Source organism: Pelecanus crispus, chromosome 3, assembly GCF_030463565.1.
Source record: "Pelecanus crispus isolate bPelCri1 chromosome 3, bPelCri1.pri, whole genome shotgun sequence".
In the NCBI taxonomy this organism is placed as follows: domain Eukaryota; kingdom Metazoa; phylum Chordata; class Aves; order Pelecaniformes; family Pelecanidae; genus Pelecanus; species Pelecanus crispus.
In genome coordinates, this window is record NC_134645.1 from 25,555,862 (window position 1) to 25,577,946 (window position 22,085).

At 53.0% G+C, this 22,085-nt stretch overlaps 1 protein-coding gene across 5 annotated transcripts; it reads right to left on the reverse strand.

Moving 5' to 3' along the window:
- Positions 1-2,721: 2,721 nt before the first annotated feature.
- Positions 2,722-21,265, reverse strand: TTL (tubulin tyrosine ligase). 5 transcript variants are annotated; one of them, XM_075707610.1, is made up of 8 exons: positions 21,109-21,265; positions 16,595-16,673; positions 14,632-14,864; positions 11,314-11,449; positions 10,949-11,218; positions 9,848-9,991; positions 7,364-7,523; positions 2,722-2,953 (listed from the first exon to the last, which is right to left on the reverse strand). In XM_075707610.1, the coding sequence occupies exons 1-7, from the start codon at positions 21,263-21,265 to the stop codon at positions 7,406-7,408; spliced, it is 1,137 nt and encodes a 378-aa protein (XP_075563725.1). In that variant the 3' UTR covers positions 2,722-2,953; positions 7,364-7,405. The 5 variants fall into 5 exon arrangements, with proteins under 5 accessions (XP_075563725.1, XP_075563724.1, XP_075563723.1 ...); XM_075707609.1 differs by lacking the exon at positions 2,722-2,953 and adding an exon at positions 3,691-4,556; XM_075707608.1 differs by lacking the exon at positions 2,722-2,953 and adding an exon at positions 5,449-5,712.
- Between the last annotated feature and the right edge of the window lie 820 nt (positions 21,266-22,085).

The following is a 22,085-nucleotide window of genomic DNA, read 5'->3' on the forward strand; positions in this document are numbered from 1 at the left end:
AGAAAACAGAAAGCGCTCAATGAAAGGAGATCCACACTACAAGCCTGCACAGACCCTTCCTAAGACTTGCTCACTTAACGTGTTCATGAGTGAACTGAAAAGCAAGAAAGACAAGTGCGTGTGAAAGAAAATAATTTATTTGCAGTAACAAGATCTGGCAGTGGGTCTGCAGAAGGACCCCTTGACTGTAAGAAACAAGGTGATAACACACACGCTGGGAGCGAGCAATCCTAACTTTACATGCAGAACGACAGGCTTTAAAAGAGCTGCTGCCATGCAGGAAGGCAACACCAGCACTGCAATACAAAAACACTGGTTCAACACCTGGCAATGGTTAGAAGAGCAAATCGAGTCTTAGGAATTACTAGGAGAGGGAAACGTTACTGCGCCCCTCCAAATCTACGGTGCAGCCTTACACCGAGACCTCTGCACGGTTCTGGTCTCCAGCTTAAGCAATGACTAAAGATATAAAGTGGCTCCCGTACGCGCAGCTGCTCAGCAGGCCGGGGCTCACTTCTCACCTCAGGTAAGCGAGAACTGCAGGAAGAATTTGAGGGAGGGGTATGTGGGAAAAGGCCGCATGGTGGAAACAGGGAATGATTACACACTGCTTCCTGCTGTGCAGGGGGCAGGGAGTGGGAGAGACCAACCAACCTGTCCAAGCACAAGGCAATACCTTCTTGCACAAGGCACAGTGAAATGTTTTGTTCCAACTGTTCCAGACATTTACACGGGTTCAAAAAACAATTAAACTAACAAGCATTGGAAAAAAGACAGGAAATAATTCAGGTATGAAACATAAAAGCATCTCAAGCTTAGGAAAATCTAAGAGCCACTGGGAAAATGGCTGGGAACAACCTGCGACTACGCCACTTTCATGTTCAGATAAGATACTGCACTTACAGTTGCTTTTATCGCTGTTAGTTGTAATGCTTCGGACAAACTTTAAAAAACCAAAAAAAAAAAGCTGCAATTGCAAGCATTCCCCTGCACCAGGTGCCTCATACAAATGTGCAGCTCAGACACAATTACACGATTTTAATAGAAAACAGCGATGGCCGTGCGATCCTTTCACAGCGCACAGGAAAATATTTGCTGAGGATGCTGCTGCTTCTCTAGGCAGATTTCAGAGCACTCCGGAAAAACGATGAACACAGGATGCGAACAAGAGGGATTTATAACCCTGGCCTGCTACGGGGGAGCAACACTGCTTCTAAAAACTGGATTCCTGCAGAAGCAAGAGCTGGATTGTCACGCTCTCTGGGACGACACGGGTCTCCTTCCAAGGTTTCCCGAACCGGCTGGCTGATTGCAAGGCAAATTGGGCAGCAAGGGAAAGAACACAGCTCGGATCCCGCGGAGGAGCGGGGCAGCGGAGCGGAGGGCCCTCACCCGCTCGGTCTGAGGGGAAGTTTGCGCAGCGAGCTCGCGCTTCGCCAACGCCCGAGGCTCCACGCGGGGCAGAGCTTTTCGAAATGCCCCCCCCCCTCCCCCCCGAGGCCGCCGAGAGCGGGACGGGGTCCCAAACGAAGGCACGCAGCGGCCGCCAAGGGCTCGGCGGGCTCCGCGGGACAGGGGCACGCGTGCCGGGCGGGCGGGGGGGCCCCCGCCGGCGGCAGCAACCGGACACTTACGGTGATCCTGCCGCGGTAGGTGCTGCGGAGGCCGCGGCACTCGGCGGGGAAGACCCTCCTCTCCTGGCAGACCGTGCCCGCCGGCACGGCGGGGGGCACGATGGACACCCCCGCCACCACCAGCGACACCCGGCTGTCCTTCAGCGCGAACTCCAGCGGGGAGAGTTCCTGCAACGGCAGCGGATGAAGCGCGGCGGGAGGCCCGCCCGGAGGGACCGGGACCGGGACCGGGACCGGGACCGGGACCGGGACCGGCCCCGCGCCCCTCCCCGCCGCCCCCCCCCCCCCGCGCCCCGGGCCCCCCAAACCTGCACGGCGCGGTAGACGCCCTCGCTGACGGCGTAGTTGAAGGACTCGATGTGGGCGCCGGTCAGGTCGCGCCGGACCCTGCCGCACCCCAGCGGCCTCGGCCGCAGCCGGTGGGGATCCCCGCCGTGCCCGGCCATGCCGTGCCCCGCCATCACGCGCCGCGCCGCCTCGCGGGAAGCGGCGCGGGGGGGGGGGGGGGCGGGGACACGCGGCGCCGGGCCGCGTGCGGGGCCGGCCGCCGGGGGGCGCTGCGGCACACAGCGCCGCGTGCGGCCAGCGCGCCTGCGCACAGCCGCCCGCCCGGCCACCGCCCCGCGCGCTGCTTCCCTGCGCCTCCCAGCAGCTCCCAGGCCTTTGCCCCCCCCCCCCCCCATCCCTGACGCCCACCCTGTGCCCCACGGCTCCCCCCCCAGCTGCGTCCCGCAGCGCTATGCTCCCCCCGGCAGGTACTGCCAGCGCCGTCCCCCCAGCCATCTGCACCCACGTCCCCCAGGGCCCCTCCCTGGCCCCACCCCAGGGCCCCCGCAGCAGCGGTGGGGAAGCTTTGATGCCTCTGGACCCCGAAATAGCCCCACCGCTCCCCGCTGGGACAACCCTGGGGTGCGAGGCCAGCGCCCCCTCATGCCATGCTGCTGTCTCGCATTTGTCACCCCAAGGTGAGGAGACCTCCGCTGTGGGGCCGGGCCAGGTCCTGGGGTCCCGCACGGCAAGGGGGGAGCAACACTCACCACAGGTGCCCACAGGAAAGCTTCCTGGGGGACCTGATGCCCTGGGGGCCCACTGCCCCAAGGAAACACCGCAGGCTGTGGGGTTTGCATGTTTTAATGATGGTTTAGGAGAGATGTGGATACAGTCACCGGACATCCACAAGCAGGGCTGGGAAGCCGGGCCACCTGGGTGAAGCGGCTTTTGAGCCTTTCTTAGACTTCTCCGGCGTTTTCTGTGGGCTGTGGCCAGCCACCAGATTTCGGCAGGAGTACAATAGCTGTTGCATGGTAATCATGACTAACCTGGTATGAGACAAGCCACATGGGAGTTACCTGAAACCCAGAGTCCAGCGGGACCAGACCCTGCTGGAAAACACAGCCACAGCACCTGGGCCTGAAATCCTTCATGGCTGACATGAAGGAATACAACTAAGTCTAGAGCATTCTGCAATATGGTAGGTGTCTTCTGGAAACCCAGCCTTCGACATGGTCCCCCACAACATCCTCCTCTCTAAATTGGGGAGATACGGATTTGATGGGTGGACTGTTCGGTAGATAAGGAGTTGGTTGGATGGTCACATCCAGGGGGTAGCGGTCAATGGCTTGATGTCCACATGGAGACCGGTGACAAGCGGTGTCCCTCAGGGGTCTGTACTGGGACCAGTGCTGTTTAATATTTTCATCAATGACATAGTGAGATCGAGTGCACCCTCAGCAAGTTTGCAGTTGACATGCCAGAAAGACGAGATGTCATCCAAAGAGACCTGGACAAGCTGGAGAGGTGGGCCTCTGTGAACCTCATGAGGTTCAACAAGGCCAAGTGCAAGGTCCTGCACCTGGGATGGGGCAACCCCCAATATCAATACAGGCTGGGGGATGAAGGGATTGAGCGCAGCCCTGCGGAGGACTTTGGGGTACTGGTGGATGAAAACCTGGACATGAGCCAACAATGTGCACTTGCAGCCCAGAAGGCCAACTGAATCCTGGGCTGCATCAAAAGAAGCGTGGCCGGCAGGTCGAGGGAGGTGATTCTGCTGCTCTGCTCTGGTGAGACCTCACCTGGAGTACTGCGTCCAGCTCTGGGGCCCTCAGCACAAGGACATGGACCTGTTGGAACAGGTCCAGAGGAGGGCCACAAAAATGATCTGAGGGCTGGAGCACCTCTCCTACGAGGACAGGCTGAGAGAGTTGGGGTTGTTCAGCCTGGAGAAGAGAAGGCTGCGAGGAGACCTTATTGCGGCCTTCCAGTACTTAAAGGGGGCCTATAGGAAAGATGGGGACAATCTTTTTAGCAAGGCCTGTTGTGACAGGACAAGGAGTAATGGTTTTAAACTAAAGGAGGGTAGATTTAGACTGGATATAAGGAAGGAGTTTTTTACAATGAGGCTGGTGAAACACTGGAACAGGTTGCCCAGAGAGGCAGTGGAGGCCCCATCCCTAGAAACATTCAAGGTCAGGTTGGACGGGGCTCTGAGCAACCTGATCTGGTTAAAGCTGTCCCTGCTCACTGCAAGGGGGCTGGGCTGTATGACCTCTAAAGGTCCCTTCCAACGCAAAGCATTCTATGATCCTTTGTGAAAGCTCTGGAAAGAGAGTAAGACCTTTGAGCTGAAATAAGCTAGAAAACATTTATTGTTGTGTATTCCTAACAAAAAAAACCCCAAAACTCTCACAAGGGCTTGTGAGCATCACTTGCAAGGTGCACCCACGGCTGCAATGCTCAGGCCTCAGCCATACAGGCATCCTCTACTCCACCTCATAGCTAATATTTTGGGCAAGACCTTAGGCACTGTCCTTTCCATCCTTTATCATTTACCTCCTGTCCTTTACCTTGGGGAGCCCTTTGAGAGCAGGTGATAAATACACACGATACTTGCTGTTTTCCTCCAGAGGCTGTTGCTTATTTCTGAAAAAAATCAGCAAACAAGCCAATGATTAAAGTGTCCCTGAATCACTATCTCCCCCAAGCCTAGCTGAAAAGGCAGGATAGGAATAGCTGCATTGCCTGTGGTCATGGCTCTGCCATCAAATTGAAGCCCCCCTTTCAGCTGAGCAGCAGAAACGGCCAGCTGCTGACGTGCCACAGCACAATCTGGGGTGAAAAAAGGGGATGAAAAGGCCTTGGAGTTAGGCAGAGGCTCCTGAGTCACTGCTCCTCCCGGCAGCACCAGCTGCTCCAGTGAGGGCCACTGCTTTTGCCTGCATCCAGGCAGCTTTCTTGCCCTTATCCCACTATGTTGGCAGGAATCTCATGTTACTGTGCAGTAAGGGAGTGATTTGGTTTTTTAGTCTCCCCTTTTGAGGGGAAAAGAAGGATGGGTCTAGCACCCCAGAAAATAAGCACTTCTCATTTCATTATGATGGGGAAAATTTTCTCTTTGCGCTCTGCTCTCGTCTGCCCTAGAGCTTGCAAGAGCTCAATGTCTCCTCTGTCACCTCAGGTGCATCCTGGACCAGAGCAATTGCTATTAGATCTTCCCTTTGCTGGGCAAAAAGGTGTAATTTTTAAGTTCACATGAGCCAACGTGAAAATGCCAATGGAGACGTGGTGAACTTTGCAAGTTGAGTAACAACTGTTACATTACAGCCTACATTTTACGTTGGAGTGTTACCACTATGCTTTACCTGGCCTGCAGTGAAATTTTGACGCCTATGTGCTATCCTAAGGTTACAAAACCCAACCAGTCCTTCCCCCACACCCCCTCCCAGCTTATCACCCAGTGCTTCCCATCTCACAAACCGACGCATTTATGGTCCCTCTTCTGAACACCCATGAGGCCCAAACCCAGAGACCAGACCTGGCACTCGGGGTCTTGCTGGAAGTGAAGCCACTCGCCAGCACTTGCAGTGCAGGGGAACAAAGCCACAGCCCCATTTTCACACAGCTCCTGCTCCCTGTCACTTCTCAGCGTGCACCAGTGCACCCTGCGTCCGCCACACCCCCTGCAGATGCAGATCCGTGCCGTGCTTCAGGGCGTTGACAACTTCAGAGATGCTCGTACAGCTTGATGCCTCCGTGGGGTTTTGCTAAGCACTCTGTTCCCTCCTGGATTTGAGCTGCCCTGTGTGAAACAGTGCCACTTGTGGATTCACAGCATGTCACAACGAATGTCCATCCTGTGACAAGCACGATCAAAATGCATCACTCCAAGGAGGCCTGGGGACTTCAGTCCTGCCTACAGAAAGGTGCCATGATTGTCTGTTGGCACGAAGACCTGTGAAATCTCCGTCATGAGCAGAGATGAGTATGCCAAAGCACTAGGATCTTCTGAGGGAGGCAGAAATCCCATTGCTTGATTCACTTCCCATTACACACAGGCAGCCAGAAGCTTGTAACCTCTACAATCTCTTCTTGTTTGTTTGTTTTGGGCAGCAGGAACCAGTTTATTTTGGTGCCAACCATCTCTCCCTGCTAGAGGCAGCACAATGCAGCCCTGAACACCCCCCACAAAGCCTGTTGCTCTTAAAAGTGCCACTGTGCTCTGCAAAGAGCTCTAGCTTAGGTGGGATGTGCTGGACTCATGCTGAAAATTCAGATACACTTCACAGGGTGGGCAATATGCCAGGGATTTCGGTTATACTCAAAGTAGATGTTAGCTCTGAAATTCAGGGACCTCAAGGAATTTAACCTCTCCTCCCCCCAAAACACCCACCTTCCCAGCTGTGAGGCAAACCTATACACAAGGAATCTCTCTCCTGGTCCACAAAACCTCACCCACCTTTCCCCTAGCTGGGACCAAGCTGTGGACTGTGTTCAGGGCAGAAAATTGCAGTATTTGTCAAATGGAGAATAAAATTGGCTGGATCAAATGGGATAAAAATCATTTGGGTTGAAAGGTTTCAGATTCAAGCCTCAAATGCATGAAGGTGAAAGCTGAGAGAAGAGCCTAAATCCACTGCAGTGTCTCAGAAGAAACTCAGGAGATCAGGTTTCTGCTATTTGAAACACTTAGCACAAAAGTGACGCTAGAAATCCTACAGCCTGCTGGTGAGCCCTGAGGGGGTGTCTCTACCTTTTTTAAACAGAATCCAACTGCATCAGACTGGGATGGATGCTGATTCAAATCTCATTAGGAAAAGGGATAGCTATAAATAAACAAAATTGCCTTCCTTGCTTGGGTTAATTCACCGCCTGCAGTTCAGCACCCCTTTTGCCAGCCATTGCCTGGGTGTTCCTGAAAACTGAATTCTTGGTGTTCCTGGTTTTAGCCATCCTGTGATGCAAGACAGCTTGCTCCTTTCTATGTAATAGAGCAGGAACAAAGGAAAGGAGTCACCTATTTGGAGCTGAGCTAAGGCACTAATGATGCAGTAGGTGGGGAAAAAAGAAACACAGCAGGAGGAGGACAACTTGCCAGCCACGATGTCCTGGAAGATCATCGCTCTCTTCGCTCAATTCCCTTAAAAAACCCAATGTTATCTCTATAGAAAAGGAGGAGCTAATACAGTATTATAGTATCCCTGTTGGGGTTTCATTGTAAGGTTATTTTGTTGTTCTCCCAGAGAGATTTGTTTCAGATATCAAAGTGACATGGGCTGTTTCTAAAGTGGATTTTGGTGAATGCAGGCAGAGTTACCTGAGCAGCTCTGGCTCATCACAGCTCTGTGTGGATGCCTGTTTTGTTGTTTTTCCCATAATTTCCCAGAAAATAAGAAGCCTGTCTCTATCACTTTTTGGCATGATACTGAGACAAGCCACCAAACTGTGCTGACCTGAGTCTCTCCCTGTGCACAGCAGAGGCATTCCTGTTGTTATCATAGCTTGATAAAGATTGATGATGGCTGGCTCGTCTTCTGCCCGGTGTCATTGAGGGGGAAAACGCTAGAGATGGCTACGTCCACAATTCCTTGGCAGAGCTCTGCATACAGCTTCCTAAGAGACGAGAGAGAGAGAGAGAGAGAGAATCAGATGCCCAGGCAGGACAAACCAGAGGCCCCTGACCAATTTTTATACAGACATGCATTTTCCCAGCAGGATCTACAAGATCCTGCTCCCATTACAGGTAGCTCCAGGGTAGCAAATGGGAGCAGGGTGGCATTTCTTCCATCTCCTCCCTGCCTACCCCAGCAACCGTCTTCTTTTTCAACAGTGCTCCCATTGCCAATATTGCTCTCTGCCAGACAGGACCACGAAACCCATTATCTAAGTTTACTGTCAGAACAGCCTCCTGAGCAGAGTCTCCACACCCTCAGGCCCCAGACTAGAGTTGCCGTACGATGCACAGGGGCAGACAACAGCTGAGCACCCCCTGTACCGGCCTTCCAACTCAGGGAGTCGTGATTATCACACCAGACCCTGTTCATGCGGGGATGTGCCCTAGAGGGACTGCTCTGATGCATTCGTGGTTTGATGAAATGCTGCACTGGAGTGCAGCTGTGCATATCAGCTTGTGACCAGGCACGGAGACTTCACAGGACCCTCTGGAAGCATGGGATGTGTTTCACCATGGCACAGCTTGTGCGGAACAGGATTAGGGAGAAGAGAGACAAGGTGTTCGAGAAATGAGTTAACAATAGCTTCACTTTCCACTGAAGGAAATACATATGTAACCTCCTTGAACATGCTGGCATCTGGGACATTTTTAGCACCAAAGCTGTCTTTACTAGGATTAACAATGTCTTTCACCCTGTGCCTTTGGGGCTACATGAGAGTAGGATGCTTTTTCAGCTCTTGGGAATGTTGCTGCAACCCAAATCCACCCAACAACAGCCAAATTCTACCCATACAGCAACACAAGGAGGTGTAAGGCAGTATTGCACCACAGTGCACATGGTGAACAGGGCATTCTGGACGCAGAAAGCTCCCCTAGCCCTGAAAAGGCTGCTGAACAGGCTTTCTGGTAGGTTTGACCTGTATTTTTTGTCTACTGTTAGTGACGATCTAATCTAATTTAATCTAAATCTAATCTAATCTACATCTAATCTAATCTAATCAAATTCTAATGTAGTGATGTATACAGCCTGTTCTGTTTTGCTGGGCTTGTATATGATAGTGTCCTGCTTTCAGCTGGGATAGAGTTAATTTTCTTCCTAGTAGCTGGCATAGTGCTGTGTTTTGGATTTAGTATGAGAAGAATGCTGATAACACACTGATGGTTTTAGTTGTTGCTAAGTAGTGCTTATGCTAGTCAAGGACTTTTCATCTTCCCATGCTCTGCCAGGTGCACAAGAAACTGGGAGGGGGCACAGCCAGGACAGTTGATCCAAACTGACCAAAGGGCTATTCCATACCATATGACGTCATGCTCAGTATAGAAACTGGGTGGAGTTGGCCATGGAGCAGCGATCGCTGCTCGGGAACTGTCTGGGCATCGCTCAATAGGTGGTGAGCAGTTGCATTGTTCATCACTTGCTTTGTATATTAGTATTACTATTATTATTATATTGTTATTATTACTACTACTATTTTACTTTATTTTATTTCAATTATTAAACTGTTCTTATCTCAACCCTGGAGTTTTCTCACTCTTTACTCTTCCAATTCTCTCCCCCATCCCACCAGGGCAGGGGGAGTGAGCGAGCGGCTGCGTGGTGCTTAGTTGCTGGCTGGGGTTAAACCATGACATACAGATACCCATTTAGCAAAGATTTCTAGTCTCCCGCAGTTGCCTCAATCACATAATACAGCACCTCCCGCTGTGCCTATGCAGAGATGTTCATGGCCACGGCTGTTTGGCTGTCCCAGCCTCCCTCTGGCTGGTGGAGGCTTTGATCCAATGTCTGCAGCATCCCCAGTGTGCTCTGGGGTCCTGCTGCCTGAAAATTCAGTCACTCACTACTAGCTGCTGCCCTTAATGCTCCTCATTTATCATGTGTTCAGGTAAAGACCGGCCACCAGTGGGTCCACAAGAGAGACTGGGAAACCACCTGACCCCCAAAGCATTGATTCTGCAACATAACTTCAACCCAATAGTGTCAAAATGACCCAAGTTATATTCAAACCCACTTATCCCAAAACTGAGGTTAGTGCCCCATCTCACGTGGGAAAGAAACCGGGGGATACCAAACACAGAGGCAGGAGCAACGAACTTAAGTCAGCTGGCACTTAGAGCAGTGTCCGGTATGGGTTAGCCTGGAAAACTCCCCTGCCATTCACTTTCTTCCACCTTTTTCACTTGGAGCTGGGACACAGCCATGTTTTGGGCGAGGCATGTGAATGGCGGCATCACAAGGATATTACAGAAACTGATTACTCACTGAGCACACGCCGGGGCTCCATTGACTTCTATCAGCCAGACCTTCAGCTCCTCATCCACCATGAAATCAAAGCCAAAGAGCTGGAAGCTCTGGTAGTGAAGATGCTTCGTGCTGATCGCAGGCTCTATACACATAAGGCAGCTTCTGTGAAGGGAAAAACAGAAACCCAAGATTAAAAGCCCTGCAGACACACCTGTCGCACTGCAGCTTCTGAGGGCACGTGCATAGCACGGTTAAGTGGAGGGGTCCCCTGTTGCCCTGGAACTGCCCCAAATTGCAAGCTATATCCAACACACATCATGGTAACAAGGTCCCTGCAAGTGAGACCATGCAACCATCAAAACACATGTGGTGACACCCCTGAGTTAACTCCCAAAGAGCTGGAGAGCAGCATCCACCCTCACTACTGGATTAGGCAAGTTGTAAAATATGATATACAGTTAGAGCCTGGAGCAGAAGGCAGAGCCACAAAGTGCTGCACCACATCCTGAAGGAACTGCTGTTGAGAGTTCATCCGCCTCTGAGTCCCTCAAAGATCGTGTCATGACTTTTGGGTGTAACTACCAGCAATGGGGTACTTGCAAAGTAAATTCCACCATGAAGGATCACTTTGTCAGGACCTGGATTCTCTGTAGCACCGTGATGTCTGAGATCTCTCTCCAGGCACCTTCTGTGCCCAGGAGGTAGCTAGCTCTGTGTGGACAGAGTAAGACGACCTGTGCCAACAAGATGTGCTGCTGCTGGCTGCTGGTGGGGGAAGCAGTGAGATCCTGCAGACTTGAGTCCAGCTTCATTTCCCCCTCTAACACTTTATACCTTTTTACACCTCAGCCTCTCCCAGCCCTGTCTTTTGACCTACCCTCTTCCCTTACCAAGTGATCTCACTCCATCCTTCCCCAGCCACAGCTGGGAAAATGGAGACACATTGACAGGTACCCCTGGGAGAACAGCACCTACAGAGGTCCCTTTTCACTGAGCAATGACACTGGGATGTTTATGGCTTTATTTTAAATTTATGCAATTGAAACCCTTCCCTTGTCGGTCTGTCTGCACACATTCCCTGTCACTGAAGGGTTATGTTCCCCTATGCAACACGGTTACCTTATTATGTGTTTGATTTGCAGTAAGATGCTATTCTCAAGCGTTGTGTTCAGGGCATCCATCAGATACTGGTTGAACTCCTCAAAGAACATTTCATTCCCTTCCTCATACCGCCCATAGTTTTTGGAATATTCCTTCTGAATGCAGTGATTGGTCAAGTGGCAGGTTTTGTCCTGGAAATTAGCACTGTTATATGGTTCGGAAGAGGTCCGCAGGACACCCTCTCTGTAGAGGTAGATATTATATTGATGATCCACGAGAACCCAGCTCCTGGGGGGCAAGAGAACAAACTCTAATCTCAGTGGCTTAAAAAGAAACAGCACGAAAATGAAAACTGGTATTATTACAAAAGCAAGAAAGGTTACCTGATGTCAAACTTGCGATGCCCTGGCTCTAAAAGCAGAGGATTCTCCAGGTATTTCTGAATCACATGCACTTGTCCCTGCTCATCGATGAAGTCCAGGAGCTCTGCAGCCTCTGAAGAAATCAGGATCCCTTCCCCTGGCAGAGGAAGACGAAGACAAAATTAGGTAGAGGATCCTCCTACATTTGCTGGAGCTTTTTCAGGGTCTGAGTGGACCACGGTTCATTTACGCAAAAAGCCACACGACACGCAAGAGCCCATGGACCCAGGGCTGGTTGGTGCCCAAGTGATGTCATGCTCGCTCAGCGTCAGGTAGTGAATCTGCGGAAGGATCTCCCCGTTACCACACCACAGGGTGTCTGGCTCCCCAGAAACCGGAGCAAATGGGAACCAAGGGTACCCAAGGAGACACAGCCTGACTAGGGCTCATCTGCAGGGGGGTGGCTATTTAGGTGCAAGGGGATGGACAGCAGACAGTGACCTTGTCAAGCAGTGAGGCAGCTGCTTGGTTTGGGGGATTTTCTTTCCTTTTCCAGTGTCTTTTTCCAGCTGGGCTTGGTGGAAGGGTGGGGGACATGTTCAGCACTTGTTGCATTTTGTTTTGGTTTTCCCTATTTTTCAGCAGTTTGGAGAACAGGGGTTTTGGCAGTTTGTTTGTGAGGGGTTTTTTTGTTTGTTTGTTTTTTTAATTTGGGAAGGTAGGTTTGTGGTTTTTTATCCCAGACTCAGACTTTCTCCCCCTGCCTGGCTTCTCTGGCTGCCACATACATACTTGCACAGTGTTGCCATGCTCACTGAGTTCATTTACTATTAAAATCATTGCTGAATTAGGAAAAAACCTATTTCAAAATGTTCATCCATGTAGTCAGTGTTTTCCCCTGCTGTGGAAGCTCTTAGTTAAGTTGTTAGATGTGCTGTTTAAATACTGCCACATTTTCGCTGAAGCTGTCACTGTTCATTTCTTGCAAGAGTCCAGATATTAAACCACTGTTGCAGAGCAATGAAGAGAGAACATATCCCTTCTGGGATTTGATAAAGGGATGGCACGGTGCCACATGAGGGATAAACCAGCTCAGGCAAAATTATCTAACACTTCTCTGGCACTATGTCCAGTCTTCAGGCATTTAGTTAACTTTTTAGACTAAAGATGATGACTTATTCTTAATTTTGTGCTGAGTGTTTTGGAGGAAATACTGAGTGAAAAGGAACAAACACTCTTCGAGGGGGCATTGAGTGGAGAAGACAGGTTTGGAGCACAGGCAGGGTTTGACAGGATCATCCCAGGGAAAATGCCCCTAGCTGTGACTTCTGAAGGTCGCTGTCTACACAGCCCTACACATACTTTCACTGCTCCATGCTTTTCATGCCTGCGAGTCACAGCTTCCCAGCCCTACTCACCTCCTACCCATCCTAGCACCCTCCACCAAAAGGAAGTCCTTTCATCAAAGTTATCTTTCTCACCCATGTTTTATGCAGGGGGCAAGAGTTTTAATTTTCTGATCACAGCAGAGGCAGGCAGAAACTTGCATTGGTACAACCACAGGCTGTGCAGTGGAGGAAGGAGGGAAACACCACCTCTGTAAGCCAGTAAAGCCCCTGCAGTGGGAAGATCAGCAGGCACCCATCCTGCACCAGACAGACGATGAATCAAGGGGGAGGTTAGCTTAACTGTGCACCTGGTCAGCAACCCAGTGAGGCAGCAAAGCAGCTTATGTGGGGCAGCTGTCCCTTCTCTCAAAGAACACATCAAAACCTCTAGCTGCAGTTGAAAAATCTCTCAACTTTTAAGTTAAGACATCCCAAATCTTCAATCTTCCCTTTACTGATGGACAACCAAGCTTCCACTACACCTGTCCTGAGTCAGGGGCTGTGCCTGAGCTGGATCTGCCTTGGCAATTAATGTCAACAAGCTTTCTTCTTCATCAGAAGCAACGCCCAGACATCCAAAACTTCCCTCTAGAAGATTAACATGAGGCTCCGCTTTCCACTTTAATTCCCAGCTTGAGTCCTGCAGCACAATGATGAATATGAAAGGTTACTCTGCTTTAATGCAGGAAAGGTGGGATCACACTGGAATAAAGTATGTGGGGAGTTTAAACCTCCCCATCCTGCAGTGAATCATGGCCTTTTCAATTGCCCAGACTGATTCCTTGCCAGTTATACCGCACAGAAACACACTCTCTCACTGGCATAACGAAAGGACTCATCTCCCCTTCCTCCCTGATGAAGATAAGCATACTCTTCTGATGCTTCTTGGCAACACAGCCAAGAGCAGAGCAGTGAAGGAAGCCAGCATGAAAGACAGTTTTATCACGCAGCCTCCCTGCAGCCACCTCTGGCTTTCACATTCTCTGGTGATTTTTCTAAGACTGCATCAAAAGTGACGCTGCAAATACGAGTAATACATGTGGGCTCGTTCCCTTTGAAAGACCAGGTCCTTCCTCGGGCTGGGCTCTGCCGCCTGGGGTCTGCACACGAGGCAAGGCATGTTTTCATAAAGCCATTCTGACCGTGTGCCCACGATACTGCCGTAACCAGCAGACAGCACATAGTTACCAAAGCATTACATCTGTAGCTGTGTCCAGCTATCTTGTCTAATAGCTCATTATTTCTGTAGAGCGAGCGATGCAATGACCCTGGAACAAGGACAGACACATTACCACTTATGTATCTATTGCCTTATTCAAATTAAAGGGACATACAGATACTGCATTGCTTGTCTTTACTCTGGTACCTTCCCCTCAGGCTTGGATGTAATTTTGATGCACTGAGCTTGTGGCTGCTCAGCCAGCATCTCAGTGTGACCATGGGTAGGCCACTGGCACCAGGCATCCAGGGTCAGCTAAAGACAAGCAGCGGTATTTCTGCCCAGGTGAAATCAGGCTTAGCTGCAGCATGGAAAGCTGGGCTCCTTGCCCTTGAAGGCTGTTGTCCTGCCCGCAGCCTTCCCTCCCCCCATCCTGTTCTGCTCCCTGTTATCTCCAGCTCTCCACACTCCCCTTGCCTACTGGTCCCTGCTGCCTTCTCCCTGAAGCAAACTTTCCTGTATTTTGAGGCATGTGTGTAGAAAAGTGGAGGTCCTTTCACTTCTATCCATGTCCTAGGTAACATGTGCACATTACAATGCTTGTCAGGAGCCCCATGCCACCAAGCAGACAAAGGAGAGCCCTATGCTGGCTTGACTGGCATGGAGTTGGTAGGTGAAGCCCTGCATAGACAGGCTAGGTATCAGCTGGACTCAGCCAAACCCCAGAACTCTGCTGATCAAGTAAAGAGTAAGGAATAACGAGAAGGTAGCTCATTTTCCTGGAGAATGAACCTTTGGCACCAGCTGAGGACTTGGCGATCCACACGTTGCCTTCTTTGCCTTCCCGCCGCCTGTTGTAAGCTGCCAAGAAGACTTCCCGCTCATCTGTCCTTGTGTTGTTTATGAGATGGCAAATTGCATTCTGTGCTGGAGCCACGGGGGTCTTCAAGTTTGTTGGGTAAATCACATACGACTCTGGGAACCACGTGCAGGACTCCGATAGTTCAGGGCTCGTCTTGATTAGCCTGGATGAAGAGAGACAGGCTGTTAGTTTCCAGAGTGTCCCCACCTGCATGGACATCATTTAATATGTAAAAGTCATCATTAACTGGGCTCTTTCACTCGGTGATGAATAGCAGCTTACAGATAGTCTGTGTGAAGTTGTTATATTCTCCTTAGACCCTTGAAATTAGGGTTTTCCTAAAGATATCATGGCAACCCCAACCTGCAGCCAAGCACTGCTCTTTGAACCAGACCTGCACACTTTCATTAAACGTTTTGTAGATACTATGGACATCATGAAACAATCATTAGAGAAGTTTCCGTGTAACTAGAGCTTGCGGTGCATTCCCTGCATCATCTCTGCACAAGGGAACTGAGGAGGTGTGTTTGCTAACACGGAACAGGGCAGGAAGGATGCTGTGATCACAACAGGCAAAAGGGAAGCCAGAGCAGTAATGTTATGTGATGCTTAGCTGTTGATCACATTCCCACTGAGATCTGATCAGATGTCCCAGTTGTGGATGTGGACCACTGGGAACTCACTGAAAGCAAGGACACAGCTACACGTTTCATGTCCCAAGGTGTCCGGGATCCCCCTCATATCACGCAGTCTCCGATCTCTCTGGCACGTCTCTCCTACCAGTAATGTCTAGAGATGCCAGCAAACTCCTGTTAGCAGGGCCCAGGCCTGTTTTCTTTCAGAGTCAAGGGAGCTGCCTGCCTCTCTGAATGCTCACTCCGTGCTTCGCTTAAGGCCAAAAGCGGAGCTCATGACTTGCTGACTCTCTCTGTGCATTTGTGCACCTCTGTTGAAATGGCAGTCAGTCAGCAACACCCTGGGAACCCTGAGGAATGTCATTTGCGGTCCCTTGGGTTCATAAGTAGCTTGATGCATGGTTGACCCCACAGTTAGAAAGGTCAGCCAAGCTTCAGGAGAGAAAAACAGGCATGCAAGCACTTTCAGCACTGCCTCTGGACCATGGGCTGCAGAGAAATCCAGCTGGGGAGCGCCGTGAGTGCTTGTTTAAAAGAATACTCTGCTAGCTCCCGACAAACACCATCACCACTGTAAAGAAAGCAATTGGGACCAGGTTCTTCTCAGGGGAATGAGAGGCCTTGGATCAGCACACACAGTCTGCAGGACTGCATCAGCAAGAGGCAGCACAGCCACTAACATGGAATCAAACGCTTGAAGGAGAGCTCTGACATGAAGGTGCCCTAATGGCCACAGAGTTTGCACAGGGCTGAGGGTTATCTATAACGAAAGCTCATCCACATTTCCCCAGGAGACCCTGGCATGGCTGGTCATGCAGAAATAACTCCCAGAGCTCTTCCTGGAGATGTCTCCAAGCACTTGTTTGACCAACAAATCTAATTAGCTAAAGGCACATTAGTGTTTCATCTCTGTATGAAACAGAGAATAAAAGGAGTAGGTTTTAATTAAATGTCTACAAGGGAAAAAAGCAGATATATTTTTTTTTCCCTTTTGATTTGGCTCTAACCTGATTCAATACACTCTATGGTTTCAAGCAGATGTAATTCAGTGGAAATGGCATTTCCCCTGAAGTTACAAAAAGGTCTTTGTGCACACAGATAGCTCTAGAGACCAGCAGAGGAGTCTGAAGACAGCACATGCTAGGACACTCCCATAGCAGCTGTTCAGTGAAATACCCTCTGAACAGGTTCAACACTCGACAATGGTTAGAAGAAAAATTTCTGCCAATCCCATGTAACATTTTAGTGAATTTCTTACTTCACCAGAGATGCTTTGCGGCACAGCTTGTCTGCTCCCCTGTAGTAATTCACCAGCTGCACAAGTCCGGGTTCATGGCCTAAAAAAGGGAAACAAAGAGGTCAGACAAACTTCTCAATGAAGGAAAAACATCTGCTTGGTGCAAAGGACCTGTGTAGTAGGGAAGAGAAAGGAGGATGTTTCCTTGCCCCAGATCACAGAAACAGGCTCTAAGCTGGTACTGGCTCCCATGGCTTCTTTCTTTTAGTTATGAAAAACCATGCACTTACGCAAGTCTGTTTTGAATCTGACACTTCTGTTTTCCAAAGGAAAATAATAATTTCCTAATTCACACCGGGAACTGGCAGCACCACCCAAAAACGTTCTCCATTTGCTGGTGGCAGCTTTTAAAAGCCAAGATTTCAGTTACTCTTAAGCACAGTAGGAGGATGCAGGGAAGCACACCATGATACAAAGATCACAGCCTGGGTAAGGACGTTGTTTCTTTGTCACATACAGCAGGACTCCCTGTTGGACCTAATATCAGAAAACACTGGGAAACGTAAAAAGATTTTGAGTCTTGCTTCCCTCTGGCAGTTTGCAGCAAGCCCCCTTGGATAGCTGGGGTAGGAAGGGACCCCTGCGGGTCTCTGCTTCAACCTCTTGTTCAGTCAAAGCCTGAGTAGCTCCAAGGATGAAGATACTACTGCTTCTACAGGTCCTTGTTCCAGTGCTTGACTGCCATCCGGTGTCCCCCTGACTATCCTGATGGCCCCTGCTGGAATCACTCCAGAGTGTCTATGCCTTTGTTGTACTGGAAAGTCCCAAACTGGACCCAGTATCCACCTGTGGCCTCACAAGTGCCAAACAGAGGGCCAAATAGATGGGTACCTCCTTACCAATACTGGACTTCACACCACAGCCTGCCTTCCTTCCTTCACCTTCTCACACTACACAAACAACTTGCTCTCTGCTCAGCTGGAAGCCTTCTGGGGGGACAGGATGGCAGTAGTTGTCCAAAGGGCAACGCAAATCTGGGCAACACCACGTAGCCTCTCCCACACAAGCAGTGTGACTGAACATGGACGTGCAAGAGGCGAGTGATACCTGGGGCAATACCTGCATCACCGGTGACAACAACTGATGAGAGCACCGCCAGGGAAAACTGCTTTGGTTTGAAATGACCTAGGACCAGGGGATCCCCCAAGCGTGGCAGTTACTTCCATCTTCACCTTCTCTTTTCAAAAAACATGCTTGTGGGAGCGATTTAGACCCTGAAAAAGGATTCAGAGTTTTAGTTATCCTCCTTGGCATTTGCCTGAGAAAAAAGGCCTGGAGCAAACATTACCTTAGAGACCAGGCAGCTGCAAGATCACAGAGAGTGAATATCTATTTCAACCCCAGAGTCATGGCCCTGACCTGGGTCACTAAATACAAGATAGCTGACAACAACCTTCCAGAAAAGATCTGTAGCTTCAGGCACTTCAGTGTGTAGCCAGCACCGCCAGGCACTAATTTAGTGAAAGAAATTAGTAAAAACTGTCAAATTTCCTTCTCTTTCCAGTTTATCGATTTTGCTTGGTTCCTGGAGGAATCAAGGTCCAGAAGGAGATTCCACTACTCTGGGTGTGCTCTGCCCCACAGTGGTTAGCCTACCCTGTCACCAGTGACGGAGGAATGGGGCTGGTGAAAGGAGGAGGATGGGAGCAGCTGAAACCTGCTTTGAAACCCCTGCTGTTGGATAACTCTGACCCGTGGGGAGGCACATCCTCGTTGGTTTCCTGAGCATTTCCACGGAGTAGCGGGCTGCGACATGGAGTTTGGTGGTCAGCGAGGAGGGACCACAAGGCAGGAAAGGAAACAGGTTCTCGGGCACCTTGTGAGGTCTGCACCATGCATTTAGCAGGGTTAAAAAGCTGCCAAGGCACTGAGCAAACTGGCGATCCTCCCGTGGCCAGCAGGGTGTAGTCCGGCATCCTCTGCTCCATGCAGCCTCTGCAGCCCGTTCCTCCTTTCCCTCCCCTTAGTACAAACTGCTTTTCCATTAGATACAGACTTAGATACAGACACTCACAGCTTAAGAGCACAATCCCCCAAGAACTGAGGTATCAGCGACAGCAAGAAAAGTCCCTGCAGCTGGACAGAAGCAGCGGTGCATGCTGAGCTTCCCCACTTCTACCCCTCTCCCAGGTCAAATGATCTAGCTTAGCCCCCGAGTAATGCAAATCCCTACAGTTCCCTGAATGAATGTCTGCTTCCACCAAGTAGAACCTTCAGGAAAACCAAATCAAGCCAGCTTTGATGCAATAGTTGCTCAGGAGGACAGCTTTACAAAGATGTACCAGAGAAGATACAGCGTTTTGGAAGATGTACCAAAATAACCATGTTATTTTTGGTCTGAATCTACTGATTTCAGGCAACCAGCTCCTGCTATAGGAGGATGGGTTAAAGAAGCCAGTTCCAAAACATGGTCCCTCTCCACAGGTCATTGATGTGTCTTGGCTGTGAGAAATGGTTCGAATTTTTGGGCATCCCATGGCAACACATGACGAAGGGCTCGCTGAAGCCCTTCCATCACCCCAGGGCTCTTTTCGAGGATGGAAGGGGTTAGTAAGAGACAGCCACAAGCCCACCATGGCTGGACGTGCTGTGCAGGCCCACTCACATCAAAGAACTGTACTTTGTTCTGCAATGAAGCCCGATGCTCACAGGCCCTGCCTGCTGGCCATATTAAAGCACAGGTCTGCTTGCTGTGCCTGGCTACAGCGTGTGAGCATCCTCGCTGCTTAAGCCTCTCCTAGTGTTTCCCTGCCTGCTGCAGACACCCCGATGCTGGGAGGTGACCAGATGGCATCGCCATGTGATGGGGACTTTCCGCTCACAAACGCACGTGGAGACAAGGGAAGAGGCGCTGGAGCTGGTGACTTGCAAATCTGAAAGAGCAGTCAATGCTGGGTCTCAACTGCAAGAAAGGGGCTGCAAAAGCCATCCTGCCCCAGAGCTGCTGGGGTGAGGGGGCTCCTCCTGCTCCGATGTTTCTGCAGCCCGCAGCAGTGCTGCAAAATCACCCCAGGAAGGAAGAACCCAGGGCCAAGGGCAGGAAGGGAGGCCAGGAGTGTCCTGCCAGCCGTCAGATGCAGACACCGGGGACTGCAGGAGGGAAACACACTGCTCTGCTGGGGCTTACAGCATCCTCATCCCACACCTGCTCCCACAGGCCTGGTGACAGGAGCCGGCACGGCAGCTGGCACCATGCGCGGAGACCTGTCAGCCTCGCGGCTCCTGCCGGCTCGCCCCCAGCCGTGGGCAATGACAGTGCATCTCTGCTCCCCGCCGTGCCCTACAACGCTGCCAGCGCCTGGCTCGGCTCTCCCTCCTCGCAGGCAGCGCGTGGCACTCCCTCCCTGCTCTTGGGCTCTTCCCCATCCAGCGGGACGGAGGGGTGGGGTGGCTGTGCTGACAGCCCTGCCTGCCACGGGACAAACAGCGTGCACGGCAGGCAGGGGACCAGCCTGCACAGGGAAGCTCCTGGGGCCCCGTGTGTTGGCAGCGCAACAGAGGGGGTCAGGCAGCAGGGGAAAAAGTGTGTGTGGGGAGGGTGGCCTGGCCCTACACACACAGAGCCTCTGGAATAACCCTCACCCTGCTCCGAGCAGGGACCAGACGCGCCGTCACCCCCACCAAGCCCCTGCAGAGGCACATCCCCACCAGCCTCGGCCCCGAGGCGAGGATTTGAGCATGCCTGGCTCAGACCTGCTCCAAACCACAGAAACACCCCCATAACACGGGGGTAAGCTCAGCACTGCAACGTCTCTGCTCTGCGCCAGGCAGGGGGATGCCAGTGGCACCAGTGTTCCCCACGAACCCACGCTGGGTGACCGAAGCCCCCCCCCGCCCCGCAATAGCGAATACAGCCCCAAGCGGGTGGCTGCAGGGGCAGGCAGGCCGGGAGGTGGGGGCAGACCCAGGGGGTGCTGGGGCCCTGCGATGTGTGAGAGCGGGGTCCCCGGGCGCCCTCCGCCCCACCCCGCTGCGCAGCCCCCGGGCCGAGCTGGGCGTTTTCATGAAACCACCCTGCGGCAGCTTGGGAAGGGGATCCTCTGAGCCCTGGCTGGCGGCAGCAGCCCCCGGCAGGGACAGCCGGTCCCCGGGCCGGTTTCTGCGGAGAGCCCCGCCGGGGGCCGGGAAGCGGCTGCGCGGAGCCCCCCCGGTCCCCGCCCTTTGTTCCGGGCGACGCCGGCCGGCGGGTCCGGGTGCCGGGGAGCCCAGCGCACGGTCAGCTCCCGCCGCCGGCGACAGGGGCGGGGGGTACCCCCTCCCGAACCGCGGGGGACTCCGCCGGGGCACGCCCTGCCCGCAGTCCCCGTGTCCGCAGGGGCGACGGGAGGCGGCGACGAGCCGCGGGGGACCCCACGCTGCGGCGGGGGGAGCCCAGTGGGGCCACCGAGGCAGGACGGGCACAGCCCGGATCCCGGGGGGTGAGGGGGGGGGTGGGCCGGGCCCTGCTGCCGGCGGGGGGGGCGGGACACCCTTACCCAGCCTGCCGAAGGGGAGCCGGTTCCTCTCGCCCAGCATCAGGTTGAAGCGGGGGTTGTCCCTGCGGAGGCGCCGCCACTGCCCGCTGGCCAGCAGCAGCCGGCTCACCTCGGCGTACACGCTGCTGCCCTCGTCCCGCACCACGAAGGTGTACATGGCGGCGGGGAGCGGGGGCACCCCACCCCCGGCGGCCCGAGGGGCGCCCCAGGCCCACGGGGCCCCGCCGCAGCCCAGGCAGGGCCCAGCGCGGCCGCCGCCGCCGCCCGCCCGCGCCCGCCCCGGAAGTAAAACCACCGCCCCCGGGGGCAGGGCTGCGGGCGGGGCGATGGCGGCGGGAACCGCCCCCCCACCCCCCCCCGGCGCGGTGCCCGCCGCTCCCCGCTGTGCCAGCGGCCGGGGGTCGGCCCTGCCCCACTCCCCCCCCGCCCTCCGGCGCTCTGCCCGCTCGGGGGGCGCACCCCCGCCCGGCCTGGGCCCCGCCGCTGGGCTCGGCCCCCCCCCTCCCCCGTCAGCGCAGGCCACGCTGGTCGCCCCGTGGGCCCCACAGCGGCGCTGGCGGGGCTCCGGTCTTGGTCTCGGTGTTGCCTTTAAGTAGTAGATCTGGTTATACTGCTGAAATACACGGGCACGGAGCTGGGAGAGCGGGGGAGGCCGGCCAGCATGCGGAGGGCAGGCAGCCGTCCAGCGGGAGCCAGGCGGGCTGGAGACAACGGGAAGCCCCTGAAATTCAGGGCGAAGCGGGGGCAAGTCAGCAATGCCGGAGCCTGGAGCTGGAGGGGCTCTGCGGGGGAGGCCCTGGGGCGCTGGCGGGCACAGCCCTGAGCCCTCGGGGCAGCCAGGGCCCTACGCACTGGGGCACAGCCGGGCGGTGGAGGGACGGGGCTGTGTCCCCTTCTCAGTGCTCGTCAGACTGCATCTAGGCACTGTGTCCCGTTCAAGAAGGTTGTTGATAAACCGGAGTGATAAACTGCTGCCG